Genomic DNA, 20033 nt, shown 5'->3' with positions numbered 1-20033 from the left:
CCCTAACCCTAACCCTAACCCTAACCCTAACCCTAACCCTAACCCTAACCCTAACCCTAACCCTAACCCTAACCCTAACCCTAACCCTAACCCTAACCCTAACCCTAACCCTAACCCTAACCCTAACCCTAACCCTAACCCTAACCCTAACCCTAACCCTAACCCTAACCCTAACCCTAACCCTAACCCTAACCCTAACCCTAACCCTAACCCTAACCCTAACCCTAACCCTAACCCTCCACATCTCTGTAGCACGCAGCACATCCCGCCACACATAGCACAGAAGAAGCGCAGCGAGCTTCCAAGAGAACCACAAACCGGCAGTGCTCTAGACCGGCAGCGCCCGGAAATGAAGGGATGATAACCCCATTCTCAAGTGTGGAGTAGGGCTTCGTTTGTGAACGGCAGAAGTAGTCACAGCTCCCGCAGAAGACGAAATATGTGCACTCGTGACGTGGCTACGCTAAGTAGTAGAGCAGAAAAGAAGGGCACTCATGAGGCCCATGAGAGAAAGGGGAAGAGGCATTCAAGAAAGATATGGAAAGGCATAGGTGCAGTTCATGGCACATGAGGTAAGCTTGGGCAGCATATCCACAAAAGTCAGAGCGGAGCACTCCACACTTGGCTAAGCTCAGGGTGTCTTGTTGGAAGGGAGACGATGCCAATCAGCTGCGTGGAGATGGGAACCTTTTCTCTAGCGTATTTTGCATGTGAGTAAAGACGAAGAGTGAGTATCTTCACAACGCTTTGGGTGAACCGTGAAGCATGATGTCCGACGTGTAGGGGGTGAAGATGAACCGAATATCGTTTCGGGAGATGAGGCGCCGCATGGCTTCCCTTGGCGGCGCTCGATGAGAAAGGCACCTGCCTTTTTCGCTTCACACTACTGAAAGCACAGCAATCACTGTTACTTCGCAAAGTGTCATCTGGGTGAAGATGAGTCAGGGTCTACCTAGCCGGTTAGTGATTCATCACGTCGTCGCGAACAGCCTTCGACACACGCGTTACAGCAATGGCACCGTCGCAAGTAGCTCAAAACGGCACCTGCCTCAAACTCCACCCACCTACCCCCGCCCCGCACGCCTCCTCCCCTGGGGCGTCTCGTCGTGGTGGCGCTCAGGCTCCTCACACATTCGTGTGGGCGGTCTGGGCTGCGGGTGGGATATATGTTCACGTGAAGCTGACACGCTCGCTGTGATGTGGATGGGACAAGCGGGTTCACGGTCGCAGGTCGTCTTGGACGCCACCCCATCGAGGAACTTACCGCCGATATCCGTTACCGTGCGTCGCACTGCCCTCCATACGTCAAAGGTACTTGACTTTGCCGTGGCGAGCAGTGGTCTCACACTTGGCAGGGAGATGGGCAGGGCTGCCTGGCCTCCTCCCAGAAGGAGAGAGTGGGTGGGGGTGCACTGTACCCTGCCACCGCACTGATGTGTCCCCCAGTCATCAGCTACATCAGTTTACATTGCAGAAAAGAAAAATGGTCATAAAAGAAATATATGCGATAGCGTTACTGGCACGTAACATCCGCCCGACGTTTTATACCCCACAAGGTCTTCGCCGCCCGCGTGCTGCTGTTACTTGTAATCAAACTTTTGCCCCTCCAGCATCGACTTGTAGCTCGCCAGCTGGTCCACGCCCAGGATGCCGCTCTCCTCCAGCGTCCGCGGATTGTAGGAGCAGTTCCTCGGCCTTGTCCACACCTGCCTCTCGTAGTTGTACGTGAGGCGAAACATGCACCGGCGCGCATCCTCATCGAGCACCCATGTGTCCGCAGGGTACTGGGACACATTGAAGTGCATGTACTTGAACTCGGCCTCCTGGACAGCCTCACGCCATACACCCCCCAGGTCCCGCGGGCCATACTTGACCCTGTCGTACATGCCCTTAGAGCGGAGGATGTAATTCACGAAGGCGCGGCGGCTGTGGTTGTCCTCTGTGCCATAGTTCTCCAGGTCCTTATCCACAAACGGGCTGCCGCGAAGGTTTGCAGCGTTGTAGTGGTGCCAGCGAGTCACTGGGCCGTTGAGCTCGGCATACAGTGTACCGAACCCATACGCAAAGTGTCGCCACCGTAGGTCGATGTCGTCCATGTACGCGGGGAAGTAGTTCTCGTCAAAGTACCCAACAGTCGACAGCGCCAGCCGCGTCACCGCAATGGTGCCCAGGGCAAACGGGACAGGAGTCACAGTCGCCACGTAGTTCCCAAAGAAGCGCCTTCGCAACTCCGCAGGGTCGACAATCCCGCTTTGGCGGTTCTCATCCGCCACCATGTACCGAATGCGGTCTGGCAGCAGCGGCGCAGTCCGCACGTTCAACGGCACCCCTGGATACCCACTTCGTAGCACCTTGAGCGAGCGCCCACGCGGCGCCCATCGCTCGTAGTAGGAGTAGTTGCCCTCGCGCACAAGCCGCTCCTCTAGCTCCACCTCCGCCTGCAGCGCGGCTAGCATCGCAGCATCGCCGCGCGTGTTCTGCTGCACAACCTTCACCATCTTCGCTAGCAGCCCGGGCTCGAAGATGGTGTCCACGCCGCAAGCAAACACCCACGGCACCTCCTCCGCCGTCCGCTCCTTCAGCGCCCACTCGAAGCCCTGGTTCATACTCCCGGAGTACCCACGGTTGTACCGGTTGCGCAAAACAATCAACCGCCCGCTGTTACCGAAGCGGCGCTGCAGCTTGTTGATCACAGCCGTCGTCTCCGAGTCACGCTCGTTCTGGATCACGTAATGGTACCGCACAGCAACGTCCATCGAGCACACAAAGTACGGGAAGAACTTTACGTCGCCCGTCAGTGGCGTGATCAGTAGTGGGATAGCGTCCGTCATCTGCGTCACCTCGCGTAGCGGTTGCCCGTTCTTGTCCAGTTGCAGGTTTTTCCGAATGCACTCCATCCAGTCCTCAGGGAGCTGCATCTTTGTCCACCGCTCCAGGTCCCTCATTGCCTCGTCCTGCTCCGGCGTTTCCGTTGTCGGGTTCGCAAGCGGCGTGACGCTCTCCTCAGCACCAGTGGCGCTTGCAGGCGCCGGGACGGATGTCGTGGCCGTGGACTCAGCCGATATGAGTTCTTCGTCAGAGCTGCGAGTCGGTGCCGTTGTCGTGGTTGGCAACGCCGGGATCATGCTCTGCCTCGGCTCACCAGGTTTGTTAGTGCCCTGTTCGTCACTAGATCGCAACTCCGTCGTCTTCGCTGGCCGTTCGAACGCCGACGGAGAGGGGTTGTCTAGAAGTACCATGCCCACAGCACCGCAAATGCAAAGAATGATGAGAATCGGTATCAGCGCGCGCACGGTGATAAAGCGGCGGTGGCTCCTGATGCCCTGCATGGAGGCACTTTTCCGCATCCTGTCCCGTACCCTGTTCAGCGATGAGAGCGTCCCGTGGCAGGCTCGCGGATTGGGCGAGTGTAGGTGAGTGCGTGACGTAAGTGCGGGCACGGGAACACTAGCGAAACGTGCGAGTGGTTGCAATAGACAATTTCGTGGTGCTGGAGTATATACATGCACATGCACAGCATCATGATCGGGGTCAGGCACCACAGAGCAGCCGGTGCATGGAGGAAAGGGCACAAAGAGAAGAGAAGGGTGAGGAGTAGCAGTAGCCAGTGAAACCGGTTCGCAGCAGCATCATTTCATCCCTGCAACGCAATGCTCATATGGTATAGTTCAAAGGTAAAGCAGTCGCCTTTGTGGCATCGAGTGATGAACAGGAGTAGTGAGGAAAAGGCGAGGCGAAAGCCACTTGACCTACACCACATCGATGGCGACACTGCCCGCTGACAGACCGACGGGTGCAATAGACCTAGGAAACGTGACGAGCGCAAGCAACATCGTTTAAAAGCGGGGTTCTTTGGTCTTTCGAGGGCAACGACTCGCGCAGCGGTTGCGCACCTCTGCGGGAGGCTGGGGGGAAAGTGTGAGAAGGACAACATTACACGGCGCTTTTTGTTTGAAGAGGTCCCAGACACTGAGGTAGATACTGTAGCAGAAGCGTGAAGCAAAACAAAGTCGGATGTGTGAGCGAAGAGGCAATCAAACCCAATAGCGTTGTCATCTCCCTGAGGAGCGGGAGGCTTTCCCGCTCTGTCACGCCTGACGGAAAGGCAGGCCTCACACGCCACTGAGCAGTGGCGTCCAAGAGGGAATTCGCGTGCGTCATGAAAAGGCCACGTGCGACGCATGAGCGAGACACCCGGATGTCTGCACGTAACAGCTCACTTTTTCGAAGGTTTGTGCCGCAACATCACCGTACGCCAGTCCGGGACTGCCCACACCTCTTCATTGTTCTGTAGCAGCCTAGAGCCTTTGGGTGACCTGCGCACAGTGCTTAGCAAGGTGGAACTGAGGAGCTGACCGGCCAGAGCGTTGATGTGAAGACCATCATCTACAAGAAGTGATGTCCATGGACCATGTGGATCGTAAACATCCATTTCCGACTCCGACGGCTCAGCTGCACCGTACCTCAAAAACGCTGCTTGTGTGTCCACTGCAAACACACGCAGTGGATACTGGGTGCTGAGATCGCGCAAAACCTGCAGCGTAGCCTGGCGATAGAGGCGCGTAGCTGAGTAGTGTCTCCTCCTCTCTGGGTTTCTCGCGTTCCAGATGTCTTGATTCACGGGAGGTAATGTGAGCACGTAGACGCCGCCTTTTGGATTCACTTTGGAGAGAACAAATTCAACGATAGCTCGGAGGTTTTCACAGAATTCGGGCACGGGGACGTTTTGCCCTCCTTCCGCACTGTCGTTGGAGCCCAGCATCAGGGTAACAAAGAGTGGCTCACGGACCCAAGCAGGAATAACACCTTCACAGAGCTTCGGATCACGCAGTACCTCCAGCAGCCACCGTGTATTGTACCCACTAAGCCCACTATTGACAACATAGGCACGGCGGACGAGCGCATCGCTGACGACGGAGACCCATCCGGAACAGTACCCCTGCTGGGTCATGGAGTCGCCAAGCAACAAAACAGACTCCATCGCAAATGTTAGGGGATCGTTTCACGTCAGTGAGCGCGCACAAAAATGTGTCCTGCCTTCGTGTCTTTTATAGCTTGTGCGTAGTTGTCCCCTCCAACGACGCCCGCTACCGCACCGTGGTATCTCACGCGCTAGTGACAATACTCGTGGCGGCGACAGAGAAGTCTGGGTTGACACGGTGTGGAAGACAGCAGCGGTCACGATCACGTGTGCAGCAGCTCACGATAAATCCCGCTGGCAATTCAACAAATATACGCACCTACCTACTGTCTTTTCTTTTTATTAGTGTTCTCTTCTGTGTTTGGCGCGTCCCTGTGACGAGGCGCGTAATCCGCGGTCTGGCCTGCGCTGTCCGGAGTGGAATTGATGCGAGCAGAGCAGCGCCAAAGGGCGTGGATCAACGGGACCCCTCAACACACTTGTGGAGGAGCACAGATCGAGGAACTGTTGTTCTGTGCGCGTGTGCTCGGTGACTTTTAGGCGGTGGAATGAGGAGCTAAAACACTAAAAAAGAGAGACCCTTGCCTTGCCTCTTGGTGGCGGCAACAGGGTTCTGCCATAGCAGGAGGTGAAGCCGCAGTTGTGGAGGTGAAAGTGAAGTGGGCAGGAAGCATCCTCTGTAGTCACTCGTGATGGTCTGCTGAGTACTGACCCCGACCGGTTTCACAAACCGCTCCTTGCATGCAGCGCAGTCTGTCAACGAGCCTCTTCTGCATGTGTTGGGCATGGCTGTACGTGAACAAGAATAAGCACAAAGGAGAAATTGCAGGGTGTCCACGGCTATCAGGAACCTTTCGAGAGGAAATAGCGAGCAACAAGTGTCGGATGTGTGTATGAGCTGAATGGGCATCAAAAAGAAGCCGCGAAACGGGGGCTTGAACAACAAAGGGATACAAGCCCCCCCCCCTGTTACCGACTCGGACTTCTGCCCTAGTTTCCTTGTGGGCCATGATAGAAGCCAAGACTTCACATGCTAAGAGGGCGCATTTGGCATCCAGCGCTTGCCTTTTCTCCGTCAACCTGACCTCGGCAGTCATAGGCAGCGTCACCGCACAGGCGAAGGAGGAAGCGAATTCGCGCAGCTGGTAGACTACATAGCGTCAGTTCTACCGCGATGCAACCCTCGAGCACCACAGTTAGCCTTTTTCGTATGTTGAGGTGCAAGCATTGGCGCATGGCAGCATGCAGTGCTGCGCGCCGCCACTCGGCACTCGTAACTGCTTCACCACGCCTCAAATACTCACCGAAAGCCGTGAAAACAGAACGGCCAAGGCCCTGTCTGCTGCTCGACGGATACATTCTCATCACCGATAACTACGCTGTACGGCGTCAGACAAGCAGTGGCACATGTGTTGAAATGGGTGCGGACTATATGTCCCTCGTAACCTGCTGTGCTCGTCTTCCCAGAGATCTCCTGCATGTGCGAGCGTGGCGCTGGAGGCCTCGGGAAAAGGACGAGTACGCTCGGCTTCTGCAGAAAGGTAGCAGCGGCTTTATGTGGAGTGTCATGAGAAGTTGAGCGACTCTCTGTGAGCTCTCTATGAAATCGGGGTGGGAGGTGAGCCCTCTCTTGTTGTTTTTGAGCGTGGACTGACATGTTGGGCACGGCACCGCGTCGGAAGTTTTCCTTGCAAAGACTGACGGCAGTTAGCATCGAGGCTTCAGTGTTGAGTGAGGATATGATGCGCTCATAGTCCCCGTCGGCAGCCCCCCCTCCCTCCCCGCCTGCACACACCCTATGTTGTCGACGCCAGTCAAGCCTACAGCAAGCTTTTGGCACCGTCGCGGCTGTAGGTCAATCAAGAGTTCTTACTGCGAATGTGCGCAGTTTTGATCATAGGGGAGATGCTGCACAGCTGCTTGAGCAGCGGTATCTGAAGCACTTCGAGGTTGATGAAGGTGTGCAGCAGCGCAAGCTGTCAGACTGTCACGACAGTGATGGTGACAACGCCAATGCTGTGCTTCGCTGTCAGCGTCTCGAGCTGACTCATGAGCTAGCAGTAGGAGATGGCGCCCCTTCTTCACGTCGCGTCGCCTTTCACGTTGCTTTGCTGGACCCCTCCAGACTCAATAGCTTCTAGTCAGTACTCAAGAACCTAGCGACCCGCCATCCCATGCTCATCCTGCATCTGTGTCACGACCCTGGCAGTGCAAACGTCCTCTCCAGCAGTGGTGTGAAGCTGCTTTGAGCTAGTGAAAAGGAGGACATCACGAGCCGATTCACAACCTCTTTTGAGGGCCCGGCTGCTGAGACCTCTGTCATCATCGTTCCATCATGCCAGCCGCACGGCGCAGCGGGCATTGGCTAATTAATTTGCCGATGCAATGCAGGTTTCTCCACACGCCGTGCCTGCAATTTTGTGTTGGTTGCTCCACGCCCCGGGCCCTCAGGCAGGTGAGGATATCGCCGGTGTGCTTTGCATCAACCCTTTACGTCCTTCATCCTCAAGAAGCGCCACATGATGTGCTGAGTACATACGAAAAAGATATCGTTCTACCCTGCTGACGAGGGTGGTGGGACGTTTGTCGGCGATCCGGCAGATGACTAAGGCTCACCTAGGCAATACGTGAATACCGGGACAACGAAACGTGAACCGCAAACAGGATGAAAAGGAACGCCGGGGTGTGTGCCCCCCTATGTGGCGTCGCAGTCGAATTCGTTGTCTCTGAAGGTGAGGGAGAGAAATCGAGAACCAGAATCAGAGAGGAAGAGTGGGAAGTTGTGCACTTGTGCGTCCGTCGTCGCAGGACGAGCAGCAATGCCTTGTCGCCAGCCTTCGTGAATGCGCGCGCAGCAGGAATGGTTGCGTATCGACGACAGGACCGTGCCGAGCTCACGTTTCAGCCAGCGAGAACATGCCACTTCCCGCGTTGTGCTGCGCCGCAGTGCACAGTGCAAAAAAAAAGAAGGGCTCGAGATGAAAGTAGCGAGTTTTTTTTATCGTACAAGGCGCCGCATCGGCGGAAGATGCCTGTATCATTTACGCGAAATTACGTACCTCGCCGGCACGTGCATTGGTGTGCCCGCTTCATTGTGGTGCACTTTGAATCCACTGTGGAACCACCACATGTGGACCTTCACACGGCACGGCATCATCATCGAGCTGCAATTTGGACCACTCGATCTCCTCCTGCACCTCGTCGGAGCTGATGCTTTCGTTGTCGTCACCGCGGCGCCGCTTTTGCCGCTTCCACTGCATCTCCTTCTCGTCGTCCGAAAAGTCGGGACGGACGTACTCGGGAAGTTCCTCGTCGTTGATGTAGCTGGCATCAGTGCCTTTGGCGGCATCGCACTGTTCAAACGGGTCGTACATGATTTGTTGATGGTGGAGATCATAGTGGAGCGCGACCCCCTCTGCGAGACGGTGATCACCTACGAGCTCGTGAAAGTCATCACGAGTCGACTTGACGACGTAGAAGGCTTGCTTGACCGGTCCGAGTACTGAGGAGACATAGCCGACAAACGTGCCATCAGCCAGACACATCCAGGTTCCGACGTCCATTGGGAGTGCCTGGGGAACGGCTTCCGCAACGCACGAGCGGCTCGCTGCCGAGGTAGCGCTGACCACCGCCACGGGGGCCTCAGAAATCTGCCTGATAGGAAGTACAAGGGTTGCGTCAGCCATCATGGCGTCGTCTAATGGTACGTCATCGCCCTCGGGGGAAAGCCAGGCCCGCGGTGCTCGGCCTCCGCCGTCGTTCGAGGCAGAGGATGCGACAGACCGCGCAGAGGCCGCCCGTACAATTGGCTCCGAGTCTACGGAGCTGATAGAAACGGCGCGGCGTGACGGCTTCTCGTCGGCGTAGATGACACCGACAGCCGCACTTGGCGGGGCATCGTCCATCTGAGAAGAAAAAGAGAGAAAAGATGGCGCACTCGTGGTCACCAGTACCTTGAATGAAAGCGAGCCACGGCGTGAGAGAGGGAGGGGAGAGAGAGTTTTTCATGTTTGCTCAATACCTGCGTGGTGCAGGCCGAGGGAAGACATGAGACATTGCGGGACGAAAGCCAAACAACACCGCGGAAAATGGCAAAAGCACCGCCTGCGCGTCAGGCGCGTACGTCACATGCGGGCGTTCGCAACGAAGTCACGGCGTCCACATCTGTGACACTGACAGTTTCTGCCTCTATTGACAAGGACGGTTGCCGAGGTGGAGAAAGAAGCGCGCGCTGGGGAATGAACATCATCAGCACCAAAACACGTGAGGCAAGCAACAGCATAGGCCGTCATCCAGGGGAGGTGTTTCAGCCTATTTCCCTCTTCCCTGAAGCCTCTAGCGCTACAGAAGTCGGGATGCTCGTTTGAGTGTATTGGGGTGGACCCTTCGGCAGCTGAGTTTCCAAATTCAAAGGCGAAAAAAAAGGGCGGAGAACACATGTGAAAGGCGGAGAGGTAAACACAAAAATAAGGAAACGTTTCAAAAGAAAACGACTACATGTAGAGTTCAAGCACACCGGCACACACACACGGACCTAACAGCCCACACAGATACGTTTAACATGCACCACCGCCTGAATCAGTATTTGTGGCACACTCACCGTCAAGATAAGATGGCAGAGTGGAGGAACGGTATCGCATCGTATCCGAGTCGAAGCGTCTTCTACACCGTAAGGCGTCAGGGGTGTCGGTATGAAATATGTGTGTAGGAGGGAGGAGGGCGATGGGGGAGAGCGGGAAACCAGGAGACAAACCAAAGGACAGGCATTAAAGGAATAGAAAAAAATGTTTCACCGGCACTCACGCAAAGCAACAACAAAAATGGTGGTTGGCAGTAATACGACGAGCAGATAACACTAGCGAGACGGATCATCGCGCTTCCGCATATGTAGCTACTGTGCGGGTCGGGGATGGAGGCTATGTACATGTTTACTTGCGCGTCTCACCCTCGAGGGTTCGCAGCTCTCTGTAGAGCCGTGAGAAGCTCAAGGTTTCGTCGTTGTATAGCAGTCCCGCATTCTCTTGTTTGTAGGCGCGACTGACACACTCCCTGCTGCGCACGCTGTCGTGCATCAGACCACGGAGGGCAGCAGGCACCTTCATTTCTAGCTGCGCCCGCTCGATTACGAAGGCCTCTGTCAGCCCAACACTCGTCACGGTGCACGCGTACTGAGAAAGTGACGAGGCAAATTCATATGCGCCAATTACGCGGCTTAGACCACGGAATGGGGCGCTAGCGTTTCGAAAAGCCGCATCACTGACGACGCTAGCTGTGACGTGCACTCTCATGGTTATGTGCTGCTCGTTCCGTGACATGGTGATGTCAAGGACACCGCTCATAACCACGGACAGCACATTCAAGGTCTTTCCCATGAGGGCGATGCGCTCACCGTTGAGGAAGACGGTCGGGGTGCTTGCCTCGAAAAGCTGGGTGAGCGTGGAGCGAGGGCAACAGAAGGACATGTATGGGTCCTTCCGGAAGCATTGCAACGCTCCCTTGTCCTTGTGCATCTCCAACGCTCGATCCTTCTTGGCTGCGTCGCGGCAGTGTAGCAGCGCCGCTGGCTCGCTCATACCTCTCTCAATCAACACATCTCGGCTCAGGCGCCAGATGTCACAGTAGTCCACGCTCACTATGGAGTGGCGCTTCGACTCGTTCACGCCGCAGGAACACTCAAAGACGCCAATGCAGCTGCCCTTCAAGACTTTTCGATCAGCCCCTTCGCGATCGCGCAAGACTGCCTCGCCGTCCTGGACAAAGTACGTTGAGGAATCTAACTCGCCTTCGCGGAAGAGATAGTCGCCGTCGTGCAGGACAATCGGTTCGACGCTGTCAATCAACTGCGTTAGACTTTTATCGCTGAACTGTGCAAAGTACGGAAAGTTGCGCAGAAAAGCCACGTGCAGCGGGAAAAAGCGCTTGAGGTTCTGCCGACGGCGCACATCTGTGGCCTCACGTTGCTTGCTGGCTACCGTCGGACTGAGGTATTTTGCCACTTCCTCGTAGTCCTCCGGAGACACGGCCCAGTAGCCGATGTCCGTCTCGCAGATGATGGATGCCGACCGCGGCTCCTTGCAAACCAGCGCAAACTCACCCGCGTAGCATGGCGCCGTGATCTGTAAGACGCCGCTCGAGTTCTCCTTTGTGCGGCGCTTGTCGCCCCCTTTTTTGCGGAGCACAATGGAGACGGTGCCCAAGGTGATCATGAACATAACGCGACCCACATCTCCTTCGTGCATTAGGTATCTTCCTTTGCGCAGGTAGCACGGTTTCGACTTCTCCACCAGCTTCTCCAGCAGCACCGGTGGCCAACCCTCGAAGAACGTGCCGGTCATACTCTGTATGACCTGTGGAAAGGGAAAGGGGATGTCTCGAAGATGACGGCGCGTCAGCTCTTCCGCCTCTCTGCGCCGCGCACGCAGCGCGAGGAATCGCCGAATCATCGGGGCCAACAGGAAACTAAAAGTGTCCAGCGCCTCCTGCACTCGTCGCTCCTGCATGAGGGCCGCAAGAAAGACGTGGCACACGACGATGATAGACCACTTCCGCGCCCGAGTCAGAGTCTGCTCCCGTCGCTTGATTTCCACCAAATGCTGGTGCTTGTAGAAGATAAAGTCGCGCCGTTCCTCTGCGCGAAGAAACGCCGCCTGCCTCGCCTTCGCCTCGGCCTGATTCACCTCTTCCACCCTGTCGCACACCTGGCGAATGTATTGACGATCGTTCCGTATATTCATCCGCGAAAGACGCTCTTGAAAGGCCTCTTTGTCCACACATGGGCTTTTCTGCAACCGTGAGAGAATCATCTGCTTTTCCCAGTTCAGCAGTGTTCGGGAGACGGTACTGCTGCTGCTCGTGGAGTAATTCAGAGACACATAGCGATGCGAAACGACCCGGTGTGCCATCGGGGGCACACGGAACGGGACAAGGACGCCGACGCATTCATCCTCTTCCTCAGGCAATTCCTCACCTCGCTCATCACCAATGTTAATACCTGTCAAGAACGCAGAACGGTTCTTGTGCGGCTCCATTTTACGTAGCCGCGCACCTCGTGACTGCACACCTCTGCAGAAGAGAGAAAACGCAAAGGACACTAAAAAGACAGTGAGTGGGCGCGGCGTCCAGCGTGAGCAGGTGAAACGCACAGACGGTGAGAGATGCGACAGACGAGTGTGCAGTGGTGCATCCTCGAAGACTCTCAAGGATCGAAGGAGTCGAAGAGCAAAACAAAAGAAGAAGTCGTATCCGTCAGCGATTTACTAGTGGGGATAGGGAGCAGCGTACAAGGTGCGTTCCGTCACCGTCCGCGCATGTACACGGTAGCCACACTGGACTCATCCATGTGGGAGGAGTTTGCGCAGCAATCCAGAGGATCCAAACGCAGTACTGTATGTACACGTGTGCGTCTTTAGAAGGAAATAGTACACAGAGTGGGCCATCCTCTCATTGCTGCGGGTGTAACCGTAGCAAGCGGTCCGCCCTCATCGATTTCTTCGCGGCGGTCGCGTGTTTTCGTGTGTGCTTCTTCACTTAAGTGCAGCCCGCCCACCCCCCGCCGCCTACAAAAAAGAGGCGCCGCTAACGCGCAACCATTCACGGGTAAGGAGAAAAACACGCGAAAGCCTGAAGAAAAGCCCTCCATACAGTGCTACACGAGATCTTTTATTTTTCATTCAAGCTGTGCATTCTTCCACAGGCCCCACATCGCGTGCTGCGGAGCAGCTGTAGACACACGCGTTGCAGCCATGCGCCGATGCAGGCAGCGAAGCACGCCACACGCCTCAAACGCCACCCACCCACGCCCACTCCGCCAGTCCCCACACCAGTGGACAGTATGGACCAAGGGGATGAGATGTACGCTTGAGTCACGCTGACGCTCTGCCCATTCACAGGGATGGCGCAGACACGCTCGCTGACGCAGGTCGCTTCGACGTCGTCCCATCCAGGACCTGGCCGCGGACATCCGCAGCGATGCGTCGCTCTGGCCTCCCTTGTGTCGTAGGCGCTTGGCCCTTTTCACCACCAAAGGTGGGCTGGCATTTGACAAGCGTGCAGCAAGAACTCTGAGAAAAACAGCCCCTCCCCCGCTCCACGCATCGGGACTCTCTCTCTCTCTCTCGCTATCTCTTTGTGAAAAAAGTGATCGACTCAGTCGTCTGGGTCAGTGCACTTTACCTTGCGCTTGGTTTTGAGGCGCAAGAGGTCCTCCTTCCGGAGTTCGTCCGGCCCTGTCCAACGCCCGAGCCTCTTCAGCGTGGCCTTGATCTCTTCCACATCCCTTGAGTCCATTCGGTCGTGGAAGCGGCGAAGAAATTCCTCGGCGCTCACAGGGTCTACATGATTGTGTACCGCGTTCATTGTGTCGGCGTCGTACTTGTAGTAGGTCTGATTCGTCTTTGAGTTATGGTACACCGGCACGAGGCCGGCGCGAATCGCCTCCAGCACTTGCTGGCCCTTTATATTTAGCAGATCCGCCTCCTCCTTGGACACGTTGCGGTGTACCCAGAACTCGTACTTGGTCTGTTTCCATGCGCGAATTATTGTGTTTGTATCCGTGTCGAATTTGCGCAAGTACAGCTTTAGCAGTTTCCGGTACAAGAGAGACGCGGTTATCGGTTGTAAGTCAAAGTTCTGGATCGGTGCGGACGGTGTTGGGGAGATGAACTCCACCTTCGGCGCCTGTCGGATGCACAGCTGACGAAGCATCCTGAATGATCCACGGCAGAGTCGCAGTGCAGCGCTTGCACAGGAAAAGAAAGCCGCGGCAACGTTGATGTGGCGGGTGCGTATCACCGTCTGCTCCGACGGCAAATGGCCTCTACCAAAGCGGGCAAGCCTGCTGTGAGGAAGAAGCTGTGCAAGGGGAAGGGAAACGGCAAGGGCCAAAAGCAGGAGGGAAGAGGCGGTCGGCCGAGCCAGAAACACAGGAGACGAGAAAGTGGAGTTCAAGTGCGGGCGTGATAAGGTTGAAAAGCGAGCAGAAGACGCAAAAGACACTCGCAGACGATTCCGGGTTGTCAAGCGGGGGGGGGGCGTAAACGCCTGTATTCTTCGGCATTGCCATGGTCTCGAGAGTTCTCTAGTGTGAAAATACGAGAGGCTGTACAAGCACGCTTAGGTTTTCCTTCCTCACCCACCCCCGACGCAGCCGTGCCGCAGCGAGCGAGTCGGACACAGTGAGGCTCACACAAAAAGAGAGGGAAGGCTCTTGCGTGAATGCGTTGCGCCTGCGCCACTCAAAGTGGGGAGTGTGCGCTCCGCGTCCTTCTTTGCCCGTCTTCCCCTTTGCGCTGCACACGCGTTGTTACCTCTTTTTGATGTTGTCGATTACGTCCTGGTCTTTTCGCTTTTTTTAGGGCGAAGGAAGCGCGCAAGAGTAAGCAGCGACTACAAGCACACGTAGGTCTTCCCTGGTCCTCAGAATGCTTACACTCGCCTTCCCGCTTCGTAGCCCTCGAAGGTGCATCAACGATGCCATCGTGAACACCCATCCCCGTTACCTATGAGTTAGAGTCAACCTCACGATAATGCCTCGCAGCTCAGAAGTGCACGAAACACCCAGTCCGTGGACACCTCCGGCCCTTCCTCCTCCATACCAGGATTGTACTCGTACACGGATGGCAGTTGTCTGATGAACTCCTCCAGGTGATCCAGCGGGGGGAGCTTCGTCGCGGCTTTTCCCTCCGCCGCGGTTGCCTCTCCCGCCCCTCCGCGTACAGAAGCGAGGCAGTCCAGTAGAGTGGGAAGCTGCACTGCCTCGGACACAATGGCCAGTCGGCTCGGGAGAGCTGTTGGCACTGCTGGGAGCTCCTTATCGGCGCTATCAGCCCCATTGCGAAACCGAGACGGATACGGCCCGCGACGGGCCGGGTCAAAAGCTTGACGGCGAGGTGCGCTCGAGTTGCGGATTGCCGCCGAAGACGACCACAGTGTTTCCTCGGGGAACGTGTGCGCCGGGTGAATTGGTGTGGCCCGAGGAGCTTGTCCCTCGTCGTGGTGCTTAGCCTGCGTGGCCGCAGTGTCCTCCAACAGTGGCGTCGTCGCCTCGCTGACCCCCGGCAAAAGCAGTGGTCGTTGAGGTAGAGGGCACCGAAACTGAACGGTGTCGTAGCGGTGCGGTGCCGCATGCGGGAGCAGTAGCTTCGCGGTGAGCATGATGTCGCTTGTGTAGTCTTTCTCTAGCCGTGTGAACAGGAGGAAAAAGCGGTGGCGCAGCTGCCGTGCACCGTAGAGGAAATTCTGAGACTGAAGGCCATCGCTGCCGGCCACCTCCTCGAGGTCCCCTAGTGTCATCCCCACCGCCTCGCCGCAGGACGGATCGGCGGTGAGGAGGTTGGCACACGCGTCGAGTACCAGTTCGTCAACGCCGCACTCCTCGCAGCTCCACCCCTTGTTCTTGCCAGATCGCAAGATCATCTTGAGGTGCTCGCACCACTGTTGAAGGATGACGAGTGCACTACGGGGAGAGCGATTGCGGATAAGCTCCAGCAAAATCCAGTGGGCGCAGAAGAGATGAAAGGGATGTAGAAACGGCGCCGGTGTCGCGACAGCGCCGGACTTGAGCAGCTTCCGGAGTGCCCCCATTGTAAGCGAGAGAAAGTCGACGTGGTGCATCACAAACCGCGCCACTAACCGCACATGCTCAGCGTTACCTTGCGCATTGCCCATGCGCATATAGTTCACCGCCAGCACAGTAATGTGCTGCAGCTTCTCCAGCGCCTCCTCCGCGCCAGCCACCTCCTCGTCACTCCGCACGTGGTAGAGCAGCCAGGCACGCAGGTGTAGCAGGCACTCCTTCACCTCCCGGAACGCCATCTCGGTCGCGCCGAGGTCGACGTGGTACACCTGCGCCACGAAGAGGCGCACACAGACGTTCCGCCGACAAAATGCAACAGTCAAGTGAATCGCTGCCGCGACGGTGTGGAAGCGCTCTTTGTCCGACAGGAGAGGCTGCTGGTGGACGCAAAAGTCGACCAGGTCCATCCACAGTGTCGCCTGATGCGGAAAGAAGCACGCCATCATCGTCATAATGTTCCGGCAGCGGCTGTAGTGCAGAACTTCTCCGCCAGCGCCGGGGAAGAGCGGCCGGCGAACGCGCTGCAGGAGCGTGTTCCACAGGCTCCACAAATCCATCTCAATACGCGACAGCACCGACTCTCTCAGGCTTAGCGAGGTAGTGGGGCCGTCCACTGTGAGGGGGCGCGCAAGATAGAGTGTGTGGGGAAACGTCACATGCGCGGAGGTCGCTGGGGCCCACTCGGTGGGGTAGAAAAAGTACATGAGTCGCGACAGGTCGTCCGCCTCCGTCTTGACGCGCGCCAGCCGCTTCTCCAGTTCAATCCTCTCGTCGGGCGCCACCCGTCCGCGCAACTCGGTGGCTACAAACATATCGTACTCGTCCTTGACAGCATCGAGGCCGACAAGAGGGATGGAGAGGATGCGGTTGTACATCCGCTTGCGCCATTCACGGCGACGCATGTGGTCGCGGAAGGAGGCGGAGCGCCAGTTCAAGTATTGCACCCAAAGTGATGTGCTCTGAGGGAGCATGCCGACATCGCGGCGCAGGCAGGTGCGGTACAGTAGATCCAGCGAAGCGCTGTCTGGATGCACGTACTCCGCCGCAAACGAGAAGAAGAGGTAGTACAGCTCGCAGGAAAACGCCAAGGGTAGGTGGCGGTAAAACGTGTTCAGCAACCGCAGGTAACCCTGGTAGACGTCTTTGGTGTCCGTCTCGCCGCAGCAGGCCTCCAACCGAGTTTTCTTTGCCAGCGCGGCCATCTCTAACCGAACATACACGCAAACGAGGGGGGCTGCGGTCGGGAAGTGGTACAGTGCCGCGTGCCACACCGCCCGCACCGAGGATACGGGAAATGACATCATCTGGTGAAGCAGGGGCAGCCAAGCCATCGTGTCGAAGGTGTTGTTGTACACTCGTTTCGTGTTCTGCAGGATAGACGCCGTTGCGTTGGGTACTTCCAACTGCACCTTTTCCAGCTCTGCAACGTCGCCCTGTCCGAAGAGGATACCGTTCTCCAGAACTGTGAGCACGTTCCACGGACAAGCATATCCGCTTCCTACCTGATCAAGAGCAGGAGCCTCGGCGACGCCAAGCCTGCGAAAGAGCTGCTCCGTGGCACCATGAATTCGCTGCGCGGTATCCTTGAAAACACCACGTAGACGCTCCGCCTCGAGCTCCTCGGCAGCGTTGTTGATAAAAACTCGCCAGGTTACCGCCTCTGGGGCCTCACCCGCGACGTCGAGGGGCGCCTTCGCCGCATCTTCGAGCTGCTTTAGAAGCTGGCACTCCACCTCTGCTCGCGAGAGACCAAAGACAGCAAAGCAAGGGTGGCGCCGCAGAGACTGTTGTAAGATGAGAAGACTCTCTTCACCTACTTGCTTCTCTACTGGTGCAGCAGCGACGGGAGTCGGAGCTGGAGCAGGAGTCGCAACCACGTACCCAGTAAGGCTGCGAAGGCGTCTTACCAGATCGTCAATCTCAGACATACTAAGCGGTTGACTTCACGCGTTAACAAGAACGTTGAGGCGTCGTAGCGCAGTCCGTGCCGCAGATCATAGGCATACGGATGGCGAAGGGTGGTCGCAGATATGGAGCAGAACTGCACCGGCCACGACGAGTCGACGTTCTTTTTTCTTTGTGTTCTCAGCGTCCGCGCATGCATGCGTGTGAGTCGGTGGGGAGACGGCGTGGAGTACCATTTGTATCCTCAGGAAATGTGGAAGCAAGAAGGACAGTGGAGCGAGGGGAGCGCACACAAGACGCACAAGGGGGACAGAGACGCTCACTTGTGGAGAACGAGAGAGGAATGTAAAGGCGCGCGCGACGTCAGCGGTACGACTCGGCTCTGTGAAAAAAGTCCAGCGGGTACAGCATGCCAATTCGCTGCTATGCACACCACCCGGTTAGCTGCCCGTAAGCTTACCGGTGTGTTCTCCGATTCTCGTTCCACACGTCAAGCGCGTGTAGGGGCTGCAGATACAGCGGTAACAGAGAGCGGAAAAGGAGCTGGGAGCTGCTCGGCGTGTCGTGTTTTCGGTACGTGTCACGGCTCCGCGTTGTGCGTTACAAAGGCCTGATTCGTTGCTGCTATTGTTCTGTGAAAGAGTGAGAGGGACAGATGAGACTTCCGGGGTCAGAGGAGGGTGGTGGCGCCAGGGAGACGGTGACGGTGACAGAGAGGCACGAAACAGCGGCACCGAGCGACCGGCACTCGACTGGTGCAAGGCACTTGTGTAGAAATTAGAGAGGCAGGAGGACAGAGCGCTACAGAGAAAAGAGCGACACATCCGCGAGACCACATCGGCAGCGTATCCGTGTTACCAAGCGCCACCTCACAGGTGAGCGGGAGGTGGGCGAATGCGGCACAAAAAATGGTGGTGCTGCAGCTTAGGGGGACAAACAAGGGAACACTTGCACGCCCATCTGGGTAGCACCGCGCGACATCCGCTTGTCCAAGGTGCAGAGAAGCAAGCGGTCCACACAGCATCCTTTCACTGTGTTGCAGTAGCGCCGCACATGATACTTGAGTAGTGAGAAGAGGACCACGCCCTCTGGCACCGTTGACCCTCCCATGTTCGCGGTGATCGTCGCCGTTCGTAAGTAGTGCTGCAGCGTCGCACACACGCTCAAAATTCGAAGGTCAGGATCGCGCTGAAAGGTGCCGGCAACGTTGCCAGGCATTGTCCGATATGCGAGCCGCGGGATGATGTTAAGGGAGGAGCACGGGTACTCCGCAGCAATGGACAAGACGTACACATTGGGTTGCTGGAGCAGGCTCACAGTCCGCGACCACAACAACTTTCGCACATCGACGGGGAAGTGCTCTTTCGGGCCCCAGATGTGCGCGTGAGCTTCGGATACGGTAGTAAAGGGAACGATCACCGTGGAAAAGTGGTACTGTCGCAGATTCGGATACTGCTGCTTCATGTACGCGTAGAAGTGCTCGAGCGGTAGCTGCTTCTTCACTAAGTGCAGCAAAATGTTCGTGTCAAGCACAAGAAGAGCCGTGTTCGCCTGCAAGGCGCTGTCAACAAGGCTGCCGATGGAACGAGAATACCAGCGAGGCACACCAATGGCCTTGCTGTACACGGTCGTCAGCGCCATAAGAACGCTCTGAAACTGCTGAAAAACATCTACCGGTGAGTGTAGCCGGAACTGCTTTGCTCTGCTGTTCCTGTGCCTCTCCTCCAAATCTCGGGGACGCATGCGATCCACCATTTGTTGGACCACATCATCCAGGGAGAAGGCCGCGTAGACGTCGGCTTCGTAGAGACAGCTCACCAGCTGATTGTAGATGGATACGTTGGTGCGCGCCTCGGCCCGTGTGGCGGAGAGTAGCTGCAGCTCGTGCGCTGCATGCAGCGCCAGATGCCACTTTCCCGTCTCCTGGAGTGTCGGCAAAAGCGCGGAGAGAAGAAGCGGGCTCACCGAGTGTCCAGCCGCCAGGGCTGCCGCTGTTAGTCGGAGTGCGGAGCGGTGGTCGTGCAGGCGGCCGAAGCATCGTACGAGCGGCCGAACCATAATGGGGTGCAGATCCACCTTGGGTTCCATATACAGCACACCGAGAGCCAAGCGCCACTGGTCACTGTTACACAGTGTCGAGAGCACAACACGGCGCTGCACTGTGCTGTCAATCAGCGGCGGATGACTCAGCAAGGTCTCGAGGGCAGCTTCCCAGAGGCCGGCAGTGGACGCCAACGCGAGCTTCCCTCTTGCGCCTTCCAAGGTTGCGCTGTTCACATCTTCCTGGATCACGCGCCGGAGTGATGCAATGCTGCCACACTCCTTGTAGCGTTTCAGCACTGCCCGGACGAGACTCTTGTCTGGTGTAGCAGGGGATATCGATGCCTTGATGAGACCATAGAACAAGGACGCGCTCTGTGAGTTTGGCATGCACGACAGACCGTGTTCCAGCTCTGCACACGTGGGCTGATACACTCCGTGTAGGTAGTCGCAGCACTTCGAGTACGCCCGCAGCACGTCCGCCCACGACTGCGCCCTGCTAGCCGCTAGTATGAACGGTGAGGGGGCTCTTGCTATGAAGCGTGCAGGCATCTGAGCAGGCGCGTGAAGCACGCCTTCTATTCCAGACGCCAG

At 56.9% G+C, this 20033-nt stretch overlaps 6 protein-coding genes across 6 annotated transcripts; all 6 read right to left on the bottom strand.

The window, feature by feature from the left end:
* Positions 1–1580: 1580 nt before the first annotated feature.
* Positions 1581–3347, bottom strand: LMXM_31_3990 (putative GIPL galf transferase; the record flags this gene model as incomplete). The annotated part of the gene is made up of 1 exon (XM_003878196.1): positions 1581–3347. The coding sequence occupies one exon, from the start codon at positions 3345–3347 to the stop codon at positions 1581–1583; it is 1767 nt and encodes a 588-aa protein (XP_003878245.1).
* A 4663-nt stretch (positions 3348–8010) lies between these two features.
* On the bottom strand, positions 8011–8607 carry LMXM_31_3980 (conserved hypothetical protein; the record flags this gene model as incomplete). The annotated part of the gene is made up of 1 exon (XM_003878195.1): positions 8011–8607. The coding sequence occupies one exon, from the start codon at positions 8605–8607 to the stop codon at positions 8011–8013; it is 597 nt and encodes a 198-aa protein (XP_003878244.1).
* A 1242-nt stretch (positions 8608–9849) lies between these two features.
* LMXM_31_3970 (cyclic nucleotide-binding protein-like protein) lies at positions 9850–11949 on the bottom strand (the record flags this gene model as incomplete). The annotated part of the gene is made up of 1 exon (XM_003878194.1): positions 9850–11949. The coding sequence occupies one exon, from the start codon at positions 11947–11949 to the stop codon at positions 9850–9852; it is 2100 nt and encodes a 699-aa protein (XP_003878243.1).
* A 1117-nt stretch (positions 11950–13066) lies between these two features.
* On the bottom strand, positions 13067–13624 carry LMXM_31_3960 (conserved hypothetical protein; the record flags this gene model as incomplete). The annotated part of the gene is made up of 1 exon (XM_003878193.1): positions 13067–13624. One exon carries the CDS (start codon positions 13622–13624, stop codon positions 13067–13069), a length of 558 nt encoding a protein of 185 aa, XP_003878242.1.
* Positions 13625–14437: 813 nt separating this feature from the next.
* On the bottom strand, positions 14438–17422 carry LMXM_31_3950 (conserved hypothetical protein; the record flags this gene model as incomplete). The annotated part of the gene is made up of 1 exon (XM_003878192.1): positions 14438–17422. One exon carries the CDS (start codon positions 17420–17422, stop codon positions 14438–14440), a length of 2985 nt encoding a protein of 994 aa, XP_003878241.1.
* A 901-nt stretch (positions 17423–18323) lies between these two features.
* Positions 18324–19991, bottom strand: LMXM_31_3940 (conserved hypothetical protein; the record flags this gene model as incomplete). The annotated part of the gene is made up of 1 exon (XM_003878191.1): positions 18324–19991. One exon carries the CDS (start codon positions 19989–19991, stop codon positions 18324–18326), a length of 1668 nt encoding a protein of 555 aa, XP_003878240.1.
* Positions 19992–20033: the final 42 nt, after the last annotated feature.

The sequence above is a fragment of the Leishmania mexicana genome, chromosome 31, assembly GCF_000234665.1.
Source record: "Leishmania mexicana MHOM/GT/2001/U1103 complete genome, chromosome 31".
Classification (NCBI taxonomy): Eukaryota; Euglenozoa; class Kinetoplastea; order Trypanosomatida; family Trypanosomatidae; genus Leishmania; species Leishmania mexicana.
The sequence above is the reverse complement of the archived record's forward strand: the minus strand, read 5'-3'. Positions and strand labels throughout refer to the sequence as shown.